Below are 18,069 nucleotides of genomic sequence, written 5' to 3'. Positions count from 1 at the left end.
AATAGAAACTTAGCCAGGCATGGTGGCACATGCCTGTAATCTCAGCTATTTGGGAAGTTGAGGCAGGAGAATTGCTTGAACCCGGGAGGCGGAGGTTCCAGTGAGCCGAGATTGTGCCATTGTACTCCAGCCTGGGCAACAAGAGTGAAACCCCCCTCAAAAAAAAAAAATAGTAGCATAAAACATATCTTTTAATTTGGTTCTAGAAGAGCTTTTACTTTGAGTTTTTGCCAGAAACTGGTTTCTATAATAACGCTGTGTAATGGCCTTCTAATTCTACTTGAATTTTTTTGTTAGGGAATATTATTGTTACTTATTTTAGAAATGTATGTGCCTTTTTTTCATTTTTATTTGGTGATAGCTACTCGAGAGAAGGTATGTTAGAAATTGAGTGTGAAGCTGCGTTGTAACTTCATGGATGTTTATGTTTTCCCACAGCAAGATTTCTCAGATTTCACTCAGCATAGCAGACCTCTTAGTGTTAGATCTTGTATTGTTTGCCCAAAATAACTAGATTTCATTCTGATCATATATATTGTAAAACAAAGGAAGGCATTTCATTAAATAGAATTAATTGAGACCTTGTGGATATGTGTATAGTGATTGTCAAAATGTGAAATTGTAACTGGTCTTTTCTATGTGGTTTTGCCAAAAAAAAAAAAGTTTTTTCTGGCCTTGCCTTTCCCAACCTGTCCTGTTCATTTTACAGTGAGCACAATTTAAAATCTAAGATAATTGATATCATTCAGGTGTTTTGGTGTTGATGGTTAGGAGGCAGTAAATTGTAAGGACAGGAGACTTCATAAGTACTGAGTGACTAAAGGTATAGAACTTACACTTAGAACCGCACTAATAATCAGGACTGACGTAGAGTATCTGGTTGTCTGGATTCTTTCTTCCCATGCCATGTGTTCCTTGGAAAAGGTGTTTTTCCCAAATAGAACAAGATACTCTGGTAACCAAATGAGAGAAGCTTTGGACTTTGATGATCTGATTGAGGAGATGTTCTTGGTGACTATCTTTCGAATATCAGAGAAAAAAAAAGCTATTACTAGCCAAAGTATAACATATCTTTGGAAACACTTTTCTTTTTCTTTGACCAAAACATATTATTTTCTTCTTCTGTTTTTTAAAGCCAACAAATGACCTGGAGAAAGCCACAGCAATGGTTGGGTGAGGTTGTTCCATTCCAGCATTCCCAGTAGGATTGAAGTCTTCTATTGGAACAGCCCCATTCAAGCCTTTTTGAAAGGGACCTGCTGAGCCTTGATTTTACTTTTCTTTGGATAGACTATTTTCAAGTACCTAGTAGAGAGTCATATATATATAGGGATCATTTTATTACGATAATGTTTCTCTCTCTTAAGCTAACATGTTAATATGGATTCTATTTGTTTGAAAGTAAGCAATGTCTTCTAAGGAGTCATTTAGCTCTAGATTTAACCTATGTATAAAGTAGTTTTAAGTTAATAAATTTTGAATTGATTGATAAAATATCTTTAGCAAGTATTACCCAGAGAGTTACAGGCTTATACTGATCAGTTTTATGTACATTTTATGTACAGTTTTATGTACAATTGTGTGGCATGAGAAAATATTAGAAATGCATTACATTAATGCTGGAACTCTTACCCGTCCTGGCAATGCAAATTCTCATTTTGAGATTTCCATCTAGATATTCTACCATATCAATGGTTGTCATAGTAGCAGTCTCAATTGAGAATTGTGATTATATACTTTATCAAATAACTACTTGATGAAAGCTCAATTATTCTAATGTAGTTCAGCCAGAATTCTGAGCCATCATCTTGCCTGGTTAAGGAAATAATTAAGCAATCTAAAAAAAAGATTTCTTTCTTTCTGTTGAATTGTACAGATTTTACCGTATTTCACTGACTGGAGGGTGCCATCAGGTGTAAGACATGCCATTACTTTATGTACCACTAAGAAAGGAAAAAAAAAGCCTAATAGTTATACTCATGAGATGACATCAATTAAAAAACACAAGCCAGTTTTAGAGATGTTAAAGTGGCAAGGGTAGGAGAGGCACAAGGAATGTACAATCCATAAAATACGGCACATATATACATATAGAGTTTTAGTTGGCTATTGGTCATAATCATATTAAAATGTAAAGAAAATTAAGCAAATCGCTATTTCTGCCAAATATTGTACAGATTTTTTAAATCCTAGAAACCTATAATTGGAAAAGATAGGCGATCGTGTAGTCAATACTTACACCTGAGGAAAGGCACCATGAGATCATCTAGAGCAGAGCTGTCTAATCTTTTGGCTTCCCTGGGCCACGCTGCAAGAATTGTCTTGAGCCACACATAAAATATGGTAACACTGATGATAGCCCATGAACTAAAAAAATTGCAGAAAAAAAAATTCTCATAATGTTTTAAGAAAGGTTACGAATTTGTTTGGGGCGCATTCAAAGCCATTCTAGGCCTGTTGCGGGGCTGTGGGTTGGACAAGCTTGATGCAGAGTATGTAAAATGTAGCAATTGATTGCCTTTTTATTGAAGTACCTTCAACTTTACAAAAGAAAGTATAATATTCCTTTAAATAGCCATCTTCAGAGTATCTCCTGGTAAACTTTATATACCCCTTTTCAAGATCACTAAATGTATGGAAGAGAATAATTTGGGATTTAGATGAGTTGTTTAGTATTCCAAACGAGGTGCACACTGAGACACAGTGTGTATGTAAGAGCTAGAATCGTCAAATGTCACGGTAAGTGCCATATGGAATTTTAAAAAGAATCATCGTTCCCTGCCTTCTAAGAATTACCACATTCTACCTTTGGGCATTCCCCCCCACCCCCTGCCCACCCCAAATCTAAAGTACAATTCAAGGTTAACTGGAGCTCTATGTGGTGAAAAGGTGACTTAATGAAACTGACCATGAACCTTATCCTTGTGGACAGCACTGAAGTATGCCTTGACCAAATACTTGGCCTTAGTTATCACCCTTAGTGCTGGAATTCAAACTGGGTCATTGTCGAGAGAGGCCAAATTGAATTGCTAGTGAGATATGGCTGGGTGGCTAGATGGACTACTTGCAGGAGGCTGTCTCAGGAGGTGGGTGCAGCAGTGCATCAGCCAACAGGTGGCCTCATGGAGGTTTGAAGTCCACAGTGGGCACCCAGCCTGAAGTGTGGGTTCAAGTGCAGGTTTGGAAATAATACTGTGGGATTTGGACATTGGGTGTGGACCCGATCACAGTGCACAGCACAGATCTTGATTATTATTGAACCTTCTCTGCAAAATCAGATTCACAGCAAAATGGGACCTGGTTGGCCCACAGGTGGGGCTAGAGGAAGCCTGCAGATAGGATGAAATGTCAGTAGCTGTAGTGTCTGAATGAGTACAAGGATGAGGAGCTAGATTAATCTTTGAGTTTTTGTGTTTTAGATGATTGCATCACAAATGTTTCCTCCTTTGGGTACAATTGCTGCTAATGGTGAGAGCTTACCTTTGTAAAGTGTTTTTGACTAAAGTGCTTTCACAAAACATATAATCTTGCCTTCACAATAAACCTGAGGGAGAAGCTGGGTCTAATTACCCCATTTGGCAGATGAGGAAAATGAGGCTCACAGATACTAACCTTAAGGTCACTTGTTATTGGCTCTTGCTTTTTTCACTATGCTATGCTGCCAGCACTTGACTCCATATTTGTTTCCAAATTTAGAAAGCATATATAGTCTGTTTTCCAGCAGCTGCTGCTGACTTTGGGGACTGCCAACATTTTGTTGCTTATCTTTTTACCTCCCAAATCAAAAGCATAATTTTTGCTCAGTATTGAAGGGACAAACAAGCAAAAAACAAAACACTATTCCCTCATAACTTACCAGGTTAAACTACTCTCTTCTGTGAGGTTATGTTACTCACTTTTGGAAGTGGTAGGTATTTCTTCAGTCTACCTTACCTTGTTTAAACCTCTGTTAACCTCACTGCTATTACTTTTTAGGTGCCTTGTAGTAAACCATGTACAAGTCCAGACAAGGAGTCCAGAGTTAGAGCAAGTTAAACAAGAGTTGCCAGCATTATTAGTTGTTGACATAGAAGTTGGTGTTAACCGTGAATAGCTGGTTTCTAACTTTATTTTACCTGGAGAGCCTCTTCTGTTTTCGAGCAGCGTCCTCACTGCGGTTCCTTCCTTCCATCTCATTCCACAAGTATCCTTTCCGCATCGTTACCTGTAGTGTGCCCCTACAGGGGTGCAGACTACATATGTTCATGGTGTTCATCTTTGTAAACTTTAAAAGAAAGCTTTTTATTTTAAAGTAGTTTCGAAATATAACAATCATATGTGAGGTAATTACTATGGGTGAATATTAGAGTGAATGAAGCAAACAACATGACAAGCCATGAGATCCGCCTTGTAATCCAGGTGTTGCCCCACTTCTTTACTATGGAATTTTCACAAACCCCTTAAACTTCTGACACCCAGTTGCCATACCCGTGAGAAAAGAGTTGCATTAAATGATTTCTGGAATCCCTTTCAGTTTCAAACCTCATTCAAGTCTGCAAACTGAATATGTAAGATTGTATTAAATAAAGGTAGGATTGCTGACAAACCTTCCAGTGGTGAAAAGGATGATCTAAGTGAGCTTAAATTCTGTTGATAATTTTGTTGTGATTGAGAATTGAATGGAAATAAGTTAATAGTGATTCAGCTTTCTGGCAATTATAAAATCAACTGAAACCCACTATTATTAGCTAACCTTTTAAGTTTGGTTTCTAATCTTGCTCACCACTGTATGCCCAACACCTAATACATGGCTTGGTCAGTATGTTTTATTTTGGGAATACTTTCATACAAATTTGATGGGCTTCTTGGCCTATATTTACCTCATTAGGGCAGACAGCTCTAAAATTCAGGAGGTCTAGAAACAGGTGATAAAATGCCAACTGGAAAGAAATTTTAGGAGTAAAATGTGGCAGTAGGCATCAGGCTGCTATCCTTTTTTACCCGTCAACCCAGTGGGTGATGTTTCTGGGTTACAGACTCAACCGATGGAGTTTTAACTATTTATATTTAATCAAGGAGGAAAAGAAGCCATAATTTGTATTTAATGTAGTAGACAATAGAAATGAAAGAATAAAGTGATACCAAAATTTTGTATATTCAAATAAGTCTTAAAGTTTTATAACATTTTAACCCTAACATTTTATTGTATTCTGGGTTGCAATTACTCAGGGCTGATGAAAGCCATCACTTCTCTTTCTAGAAAAATAAATGCACACATACTGCCAATTTCACATGAAGTTTGAAGAGTTTCATGAACTTGTCGTCATCTGGTGGTCCCTAGTCCAAATTCTTGATAGAACCTAGTGTGTTAAACCTTAAATGCCCTTACAAGTAACCTAGACCAGCGTTTATTAAACTGTGGTCATGAGATCAGTTGAATGGATTATGACCAACATTAAAAAGAAAAGAAGAAAGAAGAAAATATGAAATATCAGATTGTATATCATAACACGCTAAGAGTAGGTTTTGTTTTTTGAACCACCTCTTTCCATTTGTGTGCCTGTATGTGTGTTTATGTTTAGTACTAAGTCAGAATATAAAATGCCTTTCTGACTGTGGATTGAGTGTAAAGTTTGAAAAACATTCATTCTGGGTGAATCTCTTCCATCTTATAGCTGAGGAAAACTGAGGTCCTTAAAGGCTAAATGATTTGTTCACATACTCCCCTTTCTGTATTTTAAGTGGCCCAGCCAGGACTGAACTAGATTGATTGCTGATTTTACCATGCTACATTGCTAATTTGTTGAAATAGAATAGTGAAGTAGACCATTTTAAAATACTAAGTGATTTGTCTGCTTCATAGTTGACATTTTTTAATTCCTTATTTTTCCGCCTGAAATCATCACTGTCATTATCTTTTAAAATAATTGGGGCCTGTGCTTCCTTTCCAGAAAATATCTTGGTCCCTCTCAGTTGGCTGTCTGCACACCTCAATCCTGGAATTTGACATTTGGGGCCTAATCAGAAGAATTTTAGAACAAGATGTGAGGGGTTGTTAAGTTTTTAATGTCCAAACCAAATTAAATTATTTTGAATTATTTTCAATTCACTTAATAGTTGAATGCAACATATGGCACCAGATGTTGGTACTGGATCATTGGGAAGACATCTAGTAGTCGGCAGTTATCTATGTGAGGTTTTTTTCAACCTTGAATACCATATGAAATGCAGATTCTGATCCAGAGTCTGGCTGAGATTGTGGGTTACTAACAGGCTCCCTGTAGATGCTGCTGCTGATCCTTCAACTGCATTTTCAGTAGCAAGAACCTGTATTACCTGCCTTATTACCGTGGTAAGAAAAAGTAGCTGTCAGACAATTTTTTTCTCTTGATTTTAAACAGCCATGCTCATCAGTCCTTACATACATTGGAGTAATAATGCCCCTCTTTGTAGCACTGTTGTAGATGATTCACATTTAGCACTACTTCATTTAACTAGTATTGTCAGAATTTTCTACAAAACTTACTTTTCTAAATAACTGAAATCTTTAATTTTAGAAAACTTGTTCTATAATATTGCATAATTCTCTTTCTCATAAAGTTACGTGCACTTTACTTTTTTTTCTTTAACTTAGTGGTGTAAGAGCCATGTTTTTTGGAGACTTCTTGGTGATGGATATTGAGCTATATGCAAAATGAGTAAAGATCACAAACCCTTCTAAGTTCTTGTATCTGTGTTTTGTGTTTTTTCTCTTTTGTCTGCATCCAGCTACCAATTAATAGTATGTCTGCCTCAAAGCAGCTGGTTTCCCTTTCCATTCTAATTGATTACTTCTGACCTGAAAAGCCAGATACTAGATTTGTTAGAAATATTTATGAGATTAATCCCAGTTAGAAAGGCCTACCTGGCATGGGGGCTTTCCTGTGAGGAAGCGGTCAGGAAGTTCAGTAGCACTTGAGCAGGAGAGAAATCCTTTAGTATTAACCCTATTCTGAATAATTAGGTCAATAGGAGCTTACTTGTTCTTGACTTTATGTGCTTTTTAAGCTGGTTTCTAGATCCCTCTCTAACATTGTGTGTTAAAAGTGCGTGTGAAGATGATTTGGAGGCGTCTGTATGTATGTGTGTGTTCTGGTATTGAGAATATGATAAACATAATAAGCAGTGCTTCAGGATCCATCTAAAATGGAGACAGGTACCTGCTAAAGGCCGTGGTTCTCTTACAGAGGCTTTGCAAATGGTGTTAAGAATAATAACAACAATAAAGAGGATATTTCTTGGTTCAATTTAGTGTTCTAGGGATTTAAAGACTGATTTCTGGTGACTGACTTTAGCAGATTATTAATTATAACAATAACAATCATAACTCTTGTTTGCTGAGCCCTCACTGTGTCAGGCAGCCATTCAGACAAATGTTACAACAAGGAGGGCTGTGGTCATGAAGGGTGCATTTGCCTGGGGGGTAGCAAATGGCTGCTTTGAACAAATGAGAGTGATCCAAATAGATAGGGGTGAGATTAAATATTTCCATTAGTCCCTCTTTACAGTAAATAAGCATATGTAGAACCTATAGCAGGTGTTTTTTTGTTTTTTTACTCACCAATGGTAGAAATTGTTGGAGGGTTCACACCCATAAAAATCAAATAGTAGCTTATATTCTTCTAATTCAAAGCAGAGAGAACCTGTTTGCATTTTAATTAGGTGGAATCCGAACATTTATCATTTTGAATAGCCTTGTTATTGGTTCTGTGTTAGAAGTTGTGGATTATATTCTTTAAAATTAAGACAAGACTAAATGTAGCCTTAACAGTTAAGTTGAATTTTGAGATCCTGAACAGGACCCCATCTGAAATATTTTTAGTGAATTACAGACTTTAAACATTGATCAACAGATTTGTTTTTATTTTTGCTCCTAGAATTTATCTTATGCTTCAGTGTGCTTAGGTGTACTGGTATAATCTTAATCTAATTAATAGTATTTTGTGACCTGAGACTACTGTCAAAGTCCGTTATAGAAGCTAGAAAACATTGGGAGGTAAACTGAACACATGGCCTCAGTTCTCTTATTTAGCACTAGACTATGACTTACACTCAAAAGAGGCTAAGAAAAAGAAGAATAACATCCTTAGCCTTTAAAGTGTAATAAATGTGTTTTGCTATTAATAACGCTTTTCAGTTTATAGACTGGAGGATTTTGTTTTAAGTATTTGAAACTAAATGCTGCCGGGAAAAAGATTTTAGTAGAAATATAGAGTAGATATCTGTCCCTACCCTTTGTTAATTGATTCTGCTTAACTGGGAACATAATGTATGTCTACTGAAGAGAAATCTGTGGGCATAAACTCCTCCCTTCCTGTTGTCAAATATATTTCATATGTTATTTATCTTATTTAAAAATACAGTAGAGGAGAAAATGCAACTGCTGTTCCTTTAATATCAGAACTATGCATGTTACAATAGGTGTCACTGTTTTGCTTGGTCCAATCATGATTGGTGACTTCAGCTATTGGCTCGGAGCACTGGCTGTCTGACTCCATCTGCAGGGCTGTAATACCTACTCTCCTCCGATCCATTCACCACACAACTTCAGCCGGCTGAACAGACTCACGCAGCTCCAGACCATCTTGCTAACCTAATTCAGAAAACAAGTGCTACAGCTCTGTGCCTGTCATCTTTGCAGTGTAGCATTTTCAGGTGATCTAGGAAACAGTTATTTTTATGAGCAAATAAGAGAAACAGGAATCATGATGGGGATATATTTAACAGACCCAGTACTGGATAAAACTTAAAGCCAGTTTCTATTCAACATAGTGAAAAGGTCACCTTGCCTGGCTGAGAAAAGCAGCAAAATATCAGCTTTGTTGGTTTCAGTTAACCTCTTAGCTCGGGCTAATCTCTTTTCCTTGATGCTCAAACCAATTTGGGATATCTAACTCTAAAGAGAGACACACTGTACTCATGGTAGATGACAAGGAAAAGAACATGAAATGTCTCACCTTCTTCTTGATGCTTCCAGAGACGGTAAAGAACAGGTCCAAGAAAAGCTCGAAGAAAGCAAATACCAGCAGCAGCAGTAGCAACAGCAGCAAGTTGCCGCCAGTTTGTTATGAAATAATTACCTTGAAGACTAAAAAGAAGAAGATGGCTGCTGATATATTCCCCCGTAAAAAGCCAGCCAACTCCAGCAGCACCAGCGTCCAGCAGTACCACCAGCAGAATCTCAGTAACAACAACCTTATCCCGGCCCCAAACTGGCAGGGTCTTTATCCCACCATTAGAGAGAGGTAAGTGTCGGGCTAGTCTATTTACTTTAAAAGTTTTCCTGTGTTGAAGTTTCTGCTTTTGCAAAACCTATAATGTATTTTAACACAAATCTGTGTTTCCTCTTTTCCCAGAAGCTTTTTATTGGTAATGGAAAATTGCCTTGTATCTTTTCCAAAACAGTACAGCTGTTTTCCTCTTAGATAAAAATGTTTTTGCAAGCTGCAGCATTTAAGTGACAGAGTTGTCTGTGGGCCATAGAAAATAAGAACCTTTTATTTGTCCTTAGCTTTATTAAAAGTTTGTATAACTTTTATTTTAAACTTTAGTTACTTCCTGTGTGTTTGCAATGATTATGAACAGTTGTTTAGTTAGAACCTTTATTTGTTGTTTTGCCTTGAAGTTACTGAACTGTTGCTTAGCTTGCAAGTCTTTTGTGGGTTTTGTATATTGGGGAAGGGGTATTAAAAATGCAGGCTGCTGTGAATTAATGAGTTGCCTCTGTTTATAGAAATGCGGTGATGTTCAATAATGATTTGATGGCAGATGTACATTTTGTGGTTGGGCCACCAGGTGGGACTCAACGGTTGCCAGGACACAAAGTAAGCAACAGCTGCATGACCGGTTTAGTCCTGACGTTTACAAAGAGGGACCCTCTCCATAAGCCTGTAACTTGGTGTGGGCAGCTTGCCGATGTCAGGCAGTGCATGTTTTACTCGATTAGGGAGAGAGCGCACCCTCTCCAGAGGGCTTTGCCACGCTTAATTTTTTCTTTGTTTCCTTCTATACTGCTTTATATCTCACACATCCCCTCTTAACCCTCCAGTCATGGGAAGTTGTTGTGACAAGTCAGGAAAGTCGTATATTTACCCTTCTCCTAGAAATCAGTTATGTAAGCTTTTATTGTATGTATTTAGTAATGAGGGGACGTGTGCATTAATCTCTTAAAGCTTTGAAATAATTAGCAGCATGGTCTTATGCTTCCATGGCAAGCTACCCTGTGTACCTTGGCTTTTTCAAAGCAGTGGGTTTAGGTACGCTATGTTTACTAAACCTGATTGCCTAGGGTTGTTTTTCTGCATTGATTTGCTGGAAATGCCTTCAATTTAGTGTATGAAATAAGATTTCCCTTTCTACACAGTATGTTTTAGCTGTTGGGAGCTCTGTGTTCCATGCGATGTTTTACGGAGAACTTGCAGAGGACAAAGATGAAATCCGTATACCAGATGTCGAACCTGCTGCTTTTCTTGCTATGCTGAAGTAAGCATCATTCGTGTTTTTGGAAAGAGTTTGTTTATGCTGTATTTGTACCCTGCTGGTTTCACAGAATTTAAGTTCTGCATAACAGAAAAGAAGACTGATGAAGAAAGAGGGTGCTGCTTACCTTATAAATGTTTTTGGAAAAAAACACTTTATCTTTCCGTGGAAAGCATATGGAATTATGCAGCATTTATAATCACACCTTGACATAGAATTTGGGAGCAAGTGGCATGTGTAGTGTTGATTTTTAACAACTTAGAATTAAAGACAAATAACTTTCTGGTATTAGCATTATCTAATAGAAGATGTTTTCTCTGAAAGCATTGTGTGTGAAAAAGTCTTTGAAGAAGTAAATGTTCTTGCTTCACAATTTCAGAAATTAAGTACCTTATTTAAGTACCACCAGTTGGGAGATTTCTGAGTATTTTCTAAGAGTTATTGTCTCCTAAGAGCAAATGAAAAACTTACTATCTGTTGAAATAATCTGATCTTTGTGTATACATACGTATACATACTCATAAAATCAGACACTCTCAAGGTTAAAAAGTATTTGCATTTGATATTAGAGGGGAAACCTTAGAAAGATATGGATAGTCTCGTACAGTTTCATGTGGATTTATACAGAAAAACTTTCATTTGTAATATAGAAATATGAAACTGTAAGATACGTTATGTATTTATAAAAAAGATAGTTTTCTGTCTGGTGGATCTTCTGCAGGCTCCAGTTTATGTTAACCACGTTATAGAATCAGCTTCTTTATCATATACGGTACTAGACAATGTGGTAGTCCACCAAGTGATCAAAATCTAGTTATTATTCTAAATAGTATTTATATGATTTTTCCTAATCTTTATTCTAGCACAGCAAAGTTATCACTTTAAGGTTATCGTTATCTGTTGCTCTAGGGATTTCAGTTCATTGGAATAAGTAAAATATTTGTTGAGAAAAGTATTCAGTGGGTCAACAAGTTGAACAATACCCCTACATATAGTTAAAATGTTGCCGTACATTACTGTCTCCTGAAAAATAAGTACTATGGTTAGTTCTAGAACCTAAAAGTATTTAATTCCTTATTCATTTTACAGTATTGAAATCTAATTGTCACTGACAAGAACTTTCACAGTGGGAGATAGGGAAATTAAAGGCAAGTGAGCATGTGGAGTACCAAAATGTAAACTAATCTGCTACTTTTAACCTTTATAATCTTTTGGAGATGTATGTACAGAAACCACTTTTACCTGCGAGGATCCCCACTGCGTGAAGTCAGCTTTATATTTTTTACAGCGTTTTCTGTTGCTGAGGAGATTGCTAGCACTAGTTCAGCATTTTGTCTTCTCTGCAATCAAGTAGGATGTTGTATCATTCCTGATGTATACATAATTAGGAAACATGAACAAGAATGGCAGAGAATTACATCTCACCTAAGTCATTTGATTAATCATTTGACAAGTATCTTTTCCCACAGATGCATTGCCTACAGTATATGTTGATACAGCTTTATAAAATTATACATGCAGTCCACAGAATGTAAGATCAGAAATGAGTCAGGTGCCATTTGCTCTAATGCTGTAGTTGTGAAAGTGGTGGCCTGCTTCATCGAGTATGAGTAGCCGGTATTCCTGGGGTTGTCAGAAAAAGAGAACAGCTGCTCCCCCTTGACAGTTCCAGGGTGAGAGCTCGAAAGTGCTGACCGTGCTCTAGGATCCTCCCCAGGGTCCTGGCTCGCGGTCAGAGCATCACTGAGTCGCAGGTGTCTTATCAAGTGGCCTTGCCATCAGTGGGTGACTTAGCCTATCATAGAAGAGAAAGGTTCCTGTGAGCAAAAAGGCAGGTTTCATTTGTGATCGTGGACATTTTTCTCATTGCCATCCTTGTGTTTTTGTACTTCCTTATAGAAGCTATTGCTAATTTCTTAAGTTATACGTGGTTCGCTAAGGTGAAATACAATAACTAAAGGAAAACTCAAGATAAAGTAGCTGTAGACCTCAGTTAGAAGAGAAGCAGATGATGACTACCTTTCCATGCCTCTTTGGGAGACTGCTACTGTCTCCCAAAAAGTATATCCCATGAAGTGTTTTATCTCCTGAAATAAGGACAGAAGCACAGAATTAATACATATTTAAGCTTTCCTACTTTGTCTTTAAATATATCTGGAAATAATGTAATCTTTAATTCTGAAGGTAGAAGGAATGTGTGGAGAAGGAAGAGTTTTGAGTTTAAAAAACAAAAACAAATAAAAAGTCTATTGCTTTCTATGTAAAGTTAACTGGAAGACAATATTGCAGTCCATACTTGATAATCCTTTGAACTTGGAACTATTTGGAAAATATTTAATCTCAGGTTTTATTTTGTGTTTAGGAAAACTCCAAAAGCATGAAGATGCAATAATTGCTCTTAAAATATAATGAGACTATTCTTGATTAAATATAATATAGTATATATAGTAGAATTTTGCTATTTTTTTGTAATGTTGACTATTCAATATGCAGTTCTTTTTCAGTTTCAATAGCTTCTGTTTTGTTGAGATGACACTGAGTGCAGCTTAGAAAATAGAGGCTAGAATGGTAGCACAAAGTTAATATCTTTAATTACTTTACAAACTTTACTACTGGGTTGAAATATTAATGATGTATTAGTATGTTTCAGATGTTCCTTTACTCTCCAAATATATTTGTAATAACTGTCACATAAGATGATGTTCTCAGAACAAACTTGAAAGTGGTTGTATCTTTTCAAATGAGTGGTTGTACTCATTTTGTGAAAATTCCACTTACATGTTATGTGCTTTTTACAGATATATCTATTGTGATGAAATTGACTTGGCTGCCGACACAGTGCTGGCCACACTTTATGCTGCCAAAAAGTACATTGTCCCTCACCTTGCCAGAGCCTGTGTTAATTTCCTGGAGACCAGCCTGAGTGCCAAGAATGCCTGTGTGCTCCTTTCTCAGAGCTGCCTGTTCGAGGAGCCAGACCTGACCCAGCGTTGCTGGGAGGTGATTGATGCCCAGGCTGAGTTAGCTCTCAAGTCTGAGGGATTCTGCGATATCGACTTCCAGACACTAGAAAGTATTCTCCGTAGGGAAACTCTGAATGCCAAAGAAATTGTGGTTTTTGAGGCAGCTCTCAACTGGGCTGAAGTAGAATGCCAACGACAAGATCTAGCGTTGAGCATTGAAAATAAACGCAAGGTCCTAGGAAAGGCACTTTACTTGATCCGCATACCCACAATGGCCCTCGATGATTTTGCAAATGGTGCTGCACAGTCCGGAGTATTAACTCTCAATGAGACCAACGACATCTTCCTCTGGTATACTGCAGCCAAAAAGCCTGAGCTGCAGTTTGTGAGTAAAGCCCGCAAGGGCCTTGTCCCCCAGCGCTGTCACCGATTCCAGTCATGTGCCTATCGAAGCAACCAATGGCGCTATCGGGGTCGCTGTGACAGCATCCAGTTTGCAGTTGATAAAAGAGTGTTCATTGCTGGCTTTGGGCTGTATGGCTCCAGCTGTGGTTCTGCAGAATACAGTGCCAAGATTGAACTTAAGCGGCAGGGCGTTGTCCTGGGGCAGAACTTGAGCAAGTACTTCTCAGATGGGTCCAGCAATACCTTTCCGGTGTGGTTTGAATACCCAGTGCAGATTGAGCCAGACACCTTCTACACAGCCAGTGTGATACTGGATGGCAATGAACTCAGCTACTTTGGACAAGAAGGCATGACAGAAGTTCAGTGTGGCAAAGTGACTGTCCAGTTTCAGTGCTCCTCAGATAGCACCAATGGCACTGGGGTACAGGGAGGGCAGATCCCCGAACTTATATTCTATGCTTGAAAACTCACTTCCTGAAGCAGCGTGAGCTCCAAAGTGCACATCTGGTTCCAACTTGCTTGATGCTTAGCTCATCTGCAAATATGTGATCAGTGCCGGTAATTTGTAATGAATGAAGCAGTAGGCAGATTCTAATTTCTTTTAACCTTTTAATTATGTACAGGCAAAAATGCAGCATTCCGCTTTTAACTATATGCTTAAAAGAGCTAACGTTCTTATTAAGGCTTTGTGGTTTTTAGAGTTGCGTCTATGAACCTGGGGAGATTATGTGCTTTCCCAAGCGTTCCACCATCCTCTCAGTTTTGTCCCTCTGAAGATAATTTTGGATCACCTTGAATTTCCTTTTGGATGCTATTTGATGAACAGAAATAAAGTGATAATAAGAGTTATTTTTAAAAAGAACTCCTCTTACCCCCCAAAACAGATAAACCTCAGTGTACAATTTTGAAAGAAGTTTTGCCTTGTAATGAGTAATAATTTAGAAAGTAGACAGTGGTCATGTTTGGCTCTTGTTTTATTCCTTTTACATTTGTTGCTTCTGGGATTTAAAAAAAATTCTAAATTCATAAGATTGTTGGGTATTAAACACTTCAGAGTATCAATGTAAAATTGGAAAATAAGGAATTGGGGGCATTTGTTTAGGCCATGACTTCTACAAGCAGATTTATTTTCTTTTAGTTTAGAAGACAAAAAATTTCAATACGGATACTTCTTTTAGAAGTAAATTTTTAAATTTTATTGTCAGTAGAAAAAAGTTAAAGTCCTACTTATTTAAACTAAGACAGTTTAAAAAGGAAGCCTAAAAAAGACTCAGACTACAAATAATTGATGGCACATAAGAATATGCAGTTTGAAAAAGCCAAACTCTTCTCTCCACTTAGCTTTTGATCCCCACTGTTTGCTTATTTGTATAAGTCATACTGTGTAGAATTTCTATTTTCTTTCTCCCCATTAAAAGAGGACCAAACAATTCTTTATACAAATGGAGTAGCAACTAGTTTTGTAGCACTACATTTAATGTAATGAGATACCTTTGTTCATTTTTTAAAATTTGAAATATTACTTTACCTGATCCACTTTGATTATATACTATATTATTTGTTAATTTTAATTTTCTCCTGTTCCTAGACTGCTAGAATCTGGCCCCTGGCCATCTTAAAGTGCCAACATATGCCTGCAGGGTTTGTAAAAAATGGTCTGGAGTGACACATTTGATTATACCTAATATTCACTGCATCAGCATCCACATCTAGCTCTCTTACTTGTCCACAGATAATGTAAACAAAGCAGGGAAAAGCTTATTAAAAAATTCTCCTTCGCTGCTGGCTTGTGCTGGTTTAGTGCCTGTGTCCCTGGCAGTGTCCAGTGTGTTCGCTTCCAGTTGAAGTATCCATGTGTTTCTGGGCAGCTTTCCTGCTCAGTGTGATCCTGAGATGGCTTCCCCCCCGCCACCCAGAGTGTGGTCCTTGGCCGCCTCCTGCTCCTGCTCTGCAAGCCTGAAACTGGCTTGTCTGGAGCCAGGAGTTAGTCCTGGGGTGTGTGTGTGCCTGCGCACCCATGCGCATGCAAGTGTGTTTGCCAGCTCAGGAACTGTCTCCTCTCTACCTGGCTAGTAAGAGGTAAGACAGTAATGGTCCTCCTGCTGGCCCCAGCAAGGCCCATAAGTGACTGCCCTTACTTACTCACTGTGCCTCTGGGCCACTTCTTCCCCTGTAGATGTGGGCTTGTTGCCTTCAGCTGACTTCTCTGAGGGAGGAGAACACTGGATTATTGGAAATGTTTTAATCACTCTTGCCATTACCTACATCTATTAGCATTGATGATGAAAAGCTGTTACTGATGATTATAGATTAGTATTTCCAGGACAACTTTCTAAAATTATAATTATTTTTTATTAGGGAGCTGACAGGTAGTTTGGCAAAGCATTGATGTACAAAGGTACATTTTCAATTAAAAAGCATACTTCTACAAAAGATTTGGTTTTTAAATTATGGTTAAACATTTCAGTAACTCATAGCTACCATGCAAGTTGGTAGACCTTATAAGAAGGCACTTGTTTTTAAGCCAGAGGAGAAGAAACTTTAATTGCATCCTATCAGATTGTTGAGGTGGGTGTGATAGTCTTCGAGTGCAGAGCGTTCATTCACTAACACTCACTGTCAGTGCCCATGTTAGCTCACTGCCTCCATGTGACTAGCGAGCTGCTGGTGAAAGTCGTGTGAAGTCCTGTACACTGTGTATAATGTAATTTTATGTTAATTGTTAATTACTTTAAAAAAAAATCTACCATCTGATTGGCTGGAACCGAGAGCTGTGGGTAAAATTTGAAAATTGTATTTAGAGTAAGAAGTTTTACATTTTAAACCCTATTCTCCTTTATGCATTTTCAATGAAATGGAATGAAGGCTAATGTGCTTGCTTTATTTTCTTTTGTAATCTTGGATTTTGTAGCTTTTAAAACTAGAAACCATTGTTCTAACAAAGCAGGCAACTCTACTCTATAAACACAACTTTATTAAGCAGAATACACTGTAGATGCTTTTCCCCAATGTATCTGGCTGACAGTCTTTGTCGTTGTTCATCCTGGGGATAAAGGGGAACTAGGCTAGCAGTTCTAATGTGACATTCTTTAAGCATATCTTAAAATAGCATTTAAGTAAATGGTCTAATTTCTACATAATTATTGCACTGAACTGTCTTTTTTGTTTATTAAGGTGTTTAAATAAGCTCAGCTAATTCAAGACACTGTAGCCACTTGTGCATCAGCGTGCTTGAATTTAGTAGCTTACAGCATTATTTATGAAGGAAAAAATACATAAATATGAAGTACCTCATGTTGAATGTTATTGTACTGTATTTTTAATGTAACAGTGCAGATCTTGTTAGACACATGAATGTGTATAATCATGTTAAATGCAAATAAAATAAAACTAGTTCATAGATTTGTTTTCCTTAGTGTTTTTGTCACACCCTTGAAATAGTCAAAAATTCATTCTGGCACTTTTGATGCCACTACATTTTGCAGAGATGGTTTCGCAGAGGCATTTGTTAGCTAAGTGTTCAGATATCTTTGATCCCTAAAGAAGTAAAAATTTGAGGCAAAAGGATAGCAGAACAATGAATATGTTAATGACTTGCATTGTTCAAAGCCTGACTGTTAATGAGGAGTGAATGGATGCATTTATATTTCTGTTATGGAATTCCTGGTTGGCCGGTATTCTGAAGCTATAGTTGCTTAAGTGTCTGGATCTTCCTGTACTAAGCAGGGTGTTGATACTGAATGACATCTGGCTTCTGATATGACCAGTGCTGCTTTTTCCTTTGTTACGGTAGCTTAAGTCTAGGAATTAAAAAAAAAAAATGGCATGTAAGAATTTTGAGTATAGTTTTTACATGCTCAACTAGTTTTCCATTATATTTCTTTATATCAAGTATTTATATACACACACATCCACATACTCATACATAATTACACACATACACTTTTTTTTCCCTGCAGTTTCTGATGCTTTTCTACTGCAGTTTAGTGTGAAACCCTGTATATTTGCTTAACCACTTCATCTACTCAGGGTTCAGTTTCCATAGCCTACCTGCCCAGAGGAGTTTTGGAATTACTCCAAAGAACAAAGGCACTGGAACTCCCCACTCTCATCAGTTCAATCACAGTTATAACCTGAGTTACAAAGATCTTTAATCTCTGAAAGCCTTAGCCATTATCTCTTCTTTGTTGCCACTTAATCCATA

General features: G+C 37.5%; 1 protein-coding gene across 10 annotated transcripts in view; it reads left to right on the top strand.

Annotated features, from left to right (window-relative positions):
• BTBD3 (BTB domain containing 3) overlaps nucleotides 1-17,265 on the top strand; it is a 35,636-nt gene extending 18,371 nt beyond the window's left edge. For 6 of the 10 annotated variants that reach the window (XM_001082699.5, XM_077949120.1, XM_077949116.1 and 3 more), the window contains 4 exons: nucleotides 8,996-9,263; nucleotides 9,752-9,842; nucleotides 10,382-10,500; nucleotides 13,296-17,265. In XM_001082699.5, coding sequence (XP_001082699.3) covers nucleotides 9,121-9,263; nucleotides 9,752-9,842; nucleotides 10,382-10,500; nucleotides 13,296-14,328 — 1,386 coding nt within the window. In that variant the 5' untranslated portion in view covers nucleotides 8,996-9,120 and the 3' untranslated portion in view covers nucleotides 14,329-17,265. Of the gene's footprint in view, nucleotides 1-8,554; nucleotides 9,264-9,751; nucleotides 9,843-10,381; nucleotides 10,501-13,295 lie in introns of those variants that run through there. The other 4 variants (XM_028828184.2, XM_028828186.2, XM_077949115.1 and 1 more) reach the window with 4 other exon arrangements.
• The last annotated feature ends 804 nt before the right edge of the window (nucleotides 17,266-18,069 follow it).

The sequence above is a fragment of the Macaca mulatta genome, chromosome 10 (genome assembly GCF_049350105.2).
Source record: "Macaca mulatta isolate MMU2019108-1 chromosome 10, T2T-MMU8v2.0, whole genome shotgun sequence".
Classification (NCBI taxonomy): Eukaryota; Metazoa; Chordata; class Mammalia; order Primates; family Cercopithecidae; genus Macaca; species Macaca mulatta.
This window is presented reverse-complemented; position numbering and strand designations above follow the sequence as displayed.